The sequence below is a fragment of the Triturus cristatus genome, chromosome 12, assembly GCF_964204655.1.
Source record: "Triturus cristatus chromosome 12, aTriCri1.1, whole genome shotgun sequence".
In the NCBI taxonomy this organism is placed as follows: Eukaryota; Metazoa; Chordata; class Amphibia; order Caudata; family Salamandridae; genus Triturus; species Triturus cristatus.
The window spans coordinates 740836703-740845449 of NC_140595.1; the positions used below are offsets into that span (position 1 = coordinate 740836703).

Consider the following 8747-nt stretch of genomic DNA (forward strand, 5'->3'; position numbering starts at 1 on the left):
ATGTTCAATAAACTATTGACACATAACATCTGTGATGTTGTAAATGACCACTGCTATATACAGCTTTAAGTGCTTCTTAAAAAAAACACCAAGAATAAAATAATAAATGAAACACAGAGGCCTCAATCACTTTGAAAAGAATTCACTTCCTGTCCTGTCACTTCTGCCCTGTGGCCTTGCAGCTCGATATCCTATATATCCTTACTAATACTCCATTTGGGGCGCTACAATGGCGCTATATTTAGAGTACCTCCACTTTGCCTATTGAGTAATTGCATAGGGATTTTATATCTGTTCTCCACAAGAGGGACACACACATCAATGGTTAACATAAGGTGCACAAAGTGCATGTATTCTCAATAGCAAACAACTGTCCAAGCCTTCTGTGGTTGTGCAAACGATTGTTTTGTTTATGTAAACGTTGAACAGGCAAGTATAATACACACCAAAGACTCTTTTTGACCCAACTTCATTATTAGTATTTTTAAACTTTATGTAAAGTTTTCAAGAACACAACCATGGGTGTGCACCCAAGGGCGAGCATAGGCAATACATATACATGTAATGACAATGATGCAAGACATCTTAAACCCCCCCCCCTCCAAATTCTGGGGCAAGAACTAAGCTTTTGAAACATGTACTCCCCCTCTTCCTCATCCTCCACGTCAGAGCACGCAGAGTTTTCCCCTGAAGTGGTGCTTTGTGTACCCATTTGGGAACTCCCGGCCAGTAGATCGTGACATAGCTCCCTCAAAAGCCTTAAATCGTCCTCTAACTTCTCATTGACCCAACTTTATAAACATTTGTTTCCTCCTAATGAAAACATCTTTGTAAGACCTGCTCATATTCTGCTTAAAGTATCATGATTTTATCCAATATGGAAAGTCGTTTTGAGCATAGATCATACATAGGTTTGTCCTAATATTAAAGCCCCGTAATTTATGGGGATATAAACTCACTGAACTCTACATGCATATGGTAACTATGATTGTACTGAATACTTTACATGAATGTTTGAACTTCACTGGAACAACAGCACACCTACCCAGACTTGTGACAAAGAAAAAAAACAGTGAAACCCCTGGGGAAATACAATTCCCTAATAAAAGTAAAATAAAAACAAAATACATGTTGCTAGGAATACTGTTTTGGGTGCAGGACACTGGAAAGAGAGCATGCTAAGAACACCCCTGTTAACAAGGATTCCCTCTTTATGCACTCACTATGGCATCCTCATAGCCGCTAAACTCACATCTGATACCATAAAGTATTGAAGGGAAGTGAGAGGGCAGGTTTGTGCTTGTTCTTCAAGACAACGTCTTTAAGCAAATAGTAAAGTCCTGCGATGTTATGTGCCATTGTGGCTCTGACGTATCACTGTGTGCGTGACATGTACCTTCTGGAGAGGCAGAAGAAAGGATCTAGGAGAGAGGAGTTCAAATACATCAAGGGTAAACCTATTGCAAAGTATTTCAAAGGGAATCCGAGGTCTTAAGACATTATACTTCACAAGTTATTATAGCTCAAAAGTTGAAGCTTACAAATTCTTTGTGGTTTGTTTTTTCAGGGCACGGCGATGTCTTTTGAGGTACAATATCCTGCGAACAGGGCACTTCCAGACACTCCTTTCTCAGCCTTCTACGTGATGATCAACCTAGATTATTTCACTAACATCTTTAAAGCCAGGGTTGGTCGCTCTCATACCAGCCACTCCTCGGTGTCTTCCCAGACTGCTGAATTTGTGACCATGGAGAACACTTTGTATTCTGGGTGATGTACCCTAGCCTTGGAGCTCACAGGCGGAGATTCCAGAAGACCAGAAGCAACACTGATCCCAGAGTACACGTTCAAAGATCTTGTAATTTTAACACATCACATTGAGAGCCTCAGGTTGTTTAAAAAAGAGTTAAAAACCCTGCTATTTAAGTAATCTTGTGTCAGGCCAACCTTTTTCCTTCTCCAGCATTTGTCATTCACGCCGGGACACTTCCGAGTAGCCGTGCGTGCTATAAATGGAGGCTAACATAACATAACATAACACATGAGGATGGTGAACAGTAGACTTCTACTGAAGCGGCTCCCTGGATTTACCTGTCGCCTATATTTGTCTCCGAGACGGATGCAGACTCACCTTTCGATAAGGGCAGAAATTTCAAGCACTGCTTTCCTAGTTGTGCTGCCTGTGGTACTGAATGTGGAGTAGAAGTTGTTATGGAGTAAATAAGTAGACCGCCTCAGTCTTGTCAATGTCAAGGCAGCCTACATGATATTGACGCCATATTTCCCCAACATGCTTTCCATGGCATTCCATTTTGGTGAAATTGTTAAAAAATATGTCAAACGTCTGAGAAGTTCGTACAGTGATCAGCAGTGACAGAAAATCAATGACTAAAACTTAGACTCTCTGTAAGAGCTGTTGACAAAACTGTCCACTTCCAAACCGTTGGTGATGCCACAGTGGGATCTTAACTTGGTCTTGACCTTTGTTATAAGGGTGCCATTCCAGGCTATGCATAGTTGCTCGCTTGACCCTGAAACTTTCTTCTTCAGTGCGATTATGTCAGCTCCGTCAAATTAGTGAACTGCAGGCCCTTTCAATGCAACTGCCTATACCATGGTCTTCGCGTACATGTTGGTGCTGAGAACTCTGCGGTCGATCCCGAGCAAGTAATCGACCAAAGATGTGCGATAGGAGGAGCTCGGCTTCAGAGATGACTCCCAAATAAAAAGTATGAACACTTGTCACACTTTGTTGATCCTGTATTACTGAATGTATCAAGTCTGTTTCCCGATGGGTGACAATTCCAAAATGAATGTATATATGGTGCAAAAGAGTCTTGTTTTTTGTTACTTGACCAATGGATGGCACATTTGCTGTTCTACGTACCACATGACATGGTGATGACCTTATTTTTGTTCTTTATAAGGAGATTCTCATTTATCTAGCAAAATCAAGACCACTGGAAACATTTAAAGAGTGCCACAGGGAGTATTCGATCCGTGGGAAGAGCCCTGGCTAATCCTTTTTGCCATTGTCACCAGTTGTGCGCATTGGAGTTTCACTGACAGCAGTTGTTAGGTGATACATTCCAACTTGAATGGCACGAGTGACTCCTGAACACCTTCCCATCACTACCCCTCCTGCCCCCAGGTCTGATTATCAAAATGACCTGGCACGAGTCATCCTAATTGCTCCTGACTGGGCCTGGAGGGTGTGGTACCTGAACCCCTGAGATTGAGCATCTGTTCAGGCATCCATTATGGGATTACATCCTGTCTGAGCTACAGGTCAGGGTTCTTCATATACACCTGTGCAGCTTACACTGCCATATGTGGACTTGGAGCAGCTGGAATTGACTTTGAGTTGCTGCTTGGGGTGGTGGGTACTCACTGCCAGGTGCCCTTTCACAAAATCCATCAGCGCTGGGCACTGGGAGACGTTTTCTTACCTGGTGTGGTGCCCGAAACATCTCTTACAACTAAGATTTTAGACATCATTTTTTTTCTTCTTTTGCCAGGCAAAGCTTTGCAGTGTCCACTGTAGAAGGTAATTTGTCAGCCCTGTCGCCCCTTCTGTGTATTCCAAACCAACCATCCTTTTAAGTTCAAAAGATCTTTATTAGAGAGATAAAGGTGTCGATACATGAGAAAAACTAAAGCATAACAGCAATATGAGAGGTAGAATAAACATGACTGTGGGAATAAACATGAGATTGAGAGATAACAAATAATTGAGGCTATATAACAGAAAGCAGTACTGGAAATAATATGCAGTAAAATGGATTATAGAAAATGCAAAGGAACAAAAAAGGTCAATCAGGGAGGCTTGGAGACCTCCTGCTGAAAGGGAGGCAAATGAGATGAGCGCTTAGCACAAATATCAAGGTACAAGGTCACAGGAAGCCAAAGATCAAGTCGCTTTTTAGCCAGACTAAGGGGATAGATAAAAACAGTATCTAGCCTGTGATTATGACATACATTGTACCACCATGCTCTAAAAGAAATATTAGCAAAACGTTTCCAATTAACAGTAATTTGCTGGAATGCAACAGCTAGCAACAAGTCAACAATCTGCACATTAAAATCAACATCTGCCCAGCAGGAAGAGAGACTTCCTAAAAAAACATTGGCAAAGGAGAAGGGGAATGCAGTGTGAAATCTGACATTAATCTGAGCCCAAACTTGCTTCCAAAAATTGTACACAGCAGTACAAGAGAAAAGCATGTGAAAAAGAGTAGCCTTGGGTGTCAAGCAGGACCAACAATGGTCAGGGATTAAAGAAAACCTCTTATTCAACATATGGGGTGAAAAGAGAAGTCCGTTGTAGATAAAAAAAAAAGGGTTTGCGTGAGGGAGGCGGCCCTGGAGGATTTGCGAAGTTTGGTCCACACTTTATCCCAAAGAGAGGTGGGCCAAGAGGTGTCAAAGTCAGACTCCCATTGTTCCTCTACCGTGGATTTTGGTCTGGGAGTGAGAGTCTTGTGAAATGAGTGGTAGATTAAGGAGGCAGTAGTGTGAGTACGGAGCAGGGAATGGAGGCGTAAAGTGGGGTTGAGAGGATCGGGTTGGGCGAGAGAGCTGGATAGGTTGGTATAGGTGGACATAACAGCATTCTTGAGCATGAGGTACTTATGGGCAAAGGAGTAGGGGAGACTGAAGTTTTGGCAAAGAACGGAAAAAGGTAAGAAATCAGAGCCAGAAAAGAGGTGGAATACCCAGATCAATCCCCTTTGTCTCCAAGATTTCCAATAAAAGGGCTTGTGATTAATAAGGATGCTATTATTATACCAAATGGAGGTATTGAGAAATTCGGCCACAGAGGAGGGAGGGCTTGGAGAAGTGGAAAGAAGAAGTTTGGTAGTGAATTTGTGTATGGGAGTGGAATTGAGCCGGGGTTTACGAGAAAAAGAGAGATATTCAGCGAAGGTAAAGGGGGATAGAGAAAGACGTTCAATAACAAGCCATAAAGGAGGAGATTCAGAAGGATCTCACAACCAAAGGGAAGCTTGTCGCAGAAGGAAAGCTTTATGATAAGAGGGAAAATCTGGAAAGTTAACCCCACCCTCTGATTTAGGGAGTCGTAGTCTAAACAGGGACATACGCGCTTTTTTGCCAGACCAGAGGAAAGTGGAAAGAATAGTGTTGATTTTCCTAAAAAATTTAGCCGGGATAGAAACTGGAATATTGGAAATAGTGTAAAGAACTATTGGGGAAAGCATCATTTTAATCGTGTCTAGGCGGCCCCACCAGGAAAGGTAAAGCGGGTGCCATCTGGAAGTAAGATCAGACAATCTCTGGGTACACATACTGAGGCATAACGAGAGTGTCGGGGAGGGAGGGGGTAATGTGCAAACCAAGATATTTGATACGTGAGGCATTCCAAGTGAAGTTGGACGCAGCGAAATCGGATTTGAAGGTAAATTTTGTGAGGGGTAAAATTTCATATTTGTCGTTGTTCAGTTTATAACCAGAAATTTGGGAGTATTCACGGACTTCAGTTAGAAATGCGGGAATGGAGATGGCAGGGTTAGAAAGAAAGAGAAGGATGTCGTCTGCATAGGCAGCAAGTTTGATGTTTGTTTGAGAAAATTGGAAACCATGCAGGTTAGGATTTTGGCGGAGTTTCGAGAGAAAGGGTTCTAAGGCCAGATTAAAAAGAAAGGGGGAGAGGGGACAACCCTGGCGAACTCCTCTACCTAAGTTGAAGAAAGAAGAGACTAGGCCGTTAGCACAGACCGCCGCTTTAGGATTGGAATAAAGGAAAGAAACAAAGGAAATAAAATTAGGACCAAACCCAAACCATCTGAGGGCGGAAAAAAGAAAAGTCCAGTCTACCCTGTCAAACGCTTTTTCTGCGTCCAAAGCAATTGCTGCCAACGATTCCTGGAATCGTGAGGATTTGGACAAAACATTAAACAGAAGTCTAGTGTTATCTGTGATGGACCGACCTTTAACAAATCCAGACTGCTCTGGGCCCAACAATTCAGGGAGAAAGGGGTCTAGTCTTATGGCAAGGGATTTAGCATATATCTTGTAATCAATATTAACTAAAGAGATTGGTCTATAATTCTTGCAATACTGGGTATCTTTTCCTTCTTTTGGTATTATGCATATGTGGGCATCTGAGAAGGTGCCAGAGGAGGTACCACTGAGGATAAAAGAATCAATAAGAGAATGTAATCTGGGTAATAGTAATTTAGAGAAATGCAGATAAAATTCAACTGTAAATCCGTCCGGACCCGGGGCCTTATCTTTCTTAAGTGACTGGAGTGCATTATGTAGTTCGGAGCTGGAGATAGGCGTTTCAAGAATGGATAAGTCAACAGGAAAATTGGGGGGAGCCTGAATTGTGGAGAAAAAGGTAGCGAGGGATTGGGCAGTAGGGTGAGTTTCAGAGGAGTAAAGCGTGGAATAAAAGCGGGAGAATTCCTCTAAAATATTAGCATCTGTGCGCCTTAAAACGGAATTAACATCAAAAACAGACTCAATGTTCAGTTTGTGTTGCTTGACTTTTAAATAATTGGCTAACACCTTCCCCACTTTATTCTTACCCCCATAAAATTTTGAACTAGATTTCAACAGATATAACGAAGCATCATCAGTGGATTGTTTGTTAAATTGGATCTTAGCTTCAATAAGAGTAGTCAAACTTTCCTGCGAGTGGGCGGTGTAAAAAGAATGTTCCAGTTTTTTGATCGTGAGGAGGAAGTCACTAATGCGTTTGCGAGCAATTTTACGCTTTTTAGCCACATGGTCAATGATGAAACCTCTTGCTGCAGCTTTGTAAGCGTCCCAAATAGCATGTTTGGGCATATGGGGTGTATCATTGATGGTAAAAAATTCTGTGGAAAATTCAACAAAGGAGGTTGTGAATTTGGGATCAAGAAGGAGAGTATTATTAAAGCGCCGTCTTTTTGGCCCAGAGGACTTGGGTAAGACATCAATGTTAACCAGGACAGGGGCATGATCAGAGAACAAGATGGGGCCAATATCGGCGTGAGTGAGGGATTGAGAGATATGATGGGAAAGGAAGATGTAATCAATGCGGGACTGTGATTGATGAGATGGGGAGTAAAAGGTAAACTCTTTAGTAGTAGGATTACATAAACGGCAGGCATCAACAAGTTTGTGCTGGGATATTGCCTGAGCAAACAATTTATGAGACTTATTAGGGACATAGGATGCTTTGGAATGCCTATCTAAAAAGGGGTCAAGGGGTAAGTTGCAATCGCCTGCCATAATAAAATTATCATCAATGGATTCAGAAATACGAGAAGCCATTGTGCGCCAAAAGGCGGGGTCACCGCCAGTGGGTGCGTAAATGTTGAGAAGGGAGAGGGGGGTACCCTTCGAGGAAAGTTTGACATACAACCATCTGCCCTCAGGATCTGACTCAGAAGTCAGGAGCGAATGAGAGAGAGATTTGCGAATTAACACAGCCACACCATTTCTTTTACCATCCCCAGGAGCAGAGAAAACATCACCCACCCAACCCCTTCTAAGCTTAGCAGCTTCAATATCAGTGTCATGAAAACTCACCTGACCTCTGCCCTCTCGCCGTCCCTCAGGGAAGAAGCGGGCCGTTGGAATCAGGCCGCGAACCATATTCGCGCAATGCGGGGATTATGGGAGACTACCAAAGCTGCCAAGGGACTATGCTTCCCAGCAACCTCTAGGCCCGACGCGCGCGCACAGGAAGTGACGCGGCACAATAGACGGGAATCCATATAGCCAGGAACCGCGGAGAACTGCTCGCAGATTATCCTGGAGCCTGACCTGACCGTGTTGCAGATCTCATTGTGGAGTTCCCCGGGTGCGGTAAGGGTGTCAGTGACACCGCCAAGAGTCCTTTAGGGCACACGTTTGTGCTTCCGTTTGTGTTTCCGTGCTGGTGATATCAAAGACTGCCATAAAACGAATACGCTTGTGAGACTTATTAACAGGCATTTAAGAGAATCGGAGTGAGTGCGTGGAGCGCTCGACATTCACGCTTGAACTTTACCAGGTGGTATGACCCTAAATACCACGCTGTGAATTCTTTTTACACCAATGTTTTGCCTTTCCTGAAATCACCGCTGAACATGTCTTTATGAACTGTGTGTGTGTTGTGTTGTCTTCTAGCTGGGGGTTTGTAGAGGGGCAGCTAGGCTACAGCGTAAGACCTTCCTTCCTCAGTGAGGCCTACCTGCACACCCTCTTTGGTGGGTATATGGTGTTACCCTATATTGGCAAAAAGGTATATTCTGCTGCTGGTACAATACAAGGGGGGGTGCTTATGTATTGTTTGTGTATCTACAGTCGCGCCCTGTGAGTACCTATACAGAATAGCGACGTTCCGGTGCACACTGCAGCTAGCTGGCGTTGAAGCGGCCTTGACGATATTTAATCGCCCTTCTGCTGTCACAGATAGAACTGGTTATTTTTCTTTACAGGTAGACCGAATTGTTTATGTGAGTCAAGTGGGTGTAAAGCCAATTCAGCTACAGGCAATCCGGCTAACCAAACCTGTGCTTCCTTTACAGATCTCCCTCCCCGCTGTTCCCATCCTTTCCTGCCCCTCGATTGACCCCCTTAAGCTTCCGTGCCTTTACGGCTATTCGGAATTAGGGTTGTCAATAGGGGGGCCCCCATTGAGCAACGAACCGATCCTGAGAGGCCTACGCGGGACCTGACAGAATAATCTGCCTTAAACTTAATATACCTCTCCCGGTCGGTTCATTGTCACTATGACCACCCTAGAGGATGTA

At 43.6% G+C, this 8747-nt stretch overlaps 1 protein-coding gene across 1 annotated transcript in view; it reads left to right on the forward strand.

Moving 5' to 3' along the window:
* Positions 1–2752, forward strand: part of PVRIG (PVR related immunoglobulin domain containing) — a 63427-nt gene extending 60675 nt beyond the window's left edge. The window contains exon 5 of the mRNA XM_085636788.1: positions 1568–2752. Coding sequence (XP_085492914.1) covers positions 1568–1774 — 207 coding nt within the window. The 3' untranslated portion in view covers positions 1775–2752. The remainder of the gene's footprint in view (positions 1–1567) is intronic.
* Positions 2753–8747: the final 5995 nt, after the last annotated feature.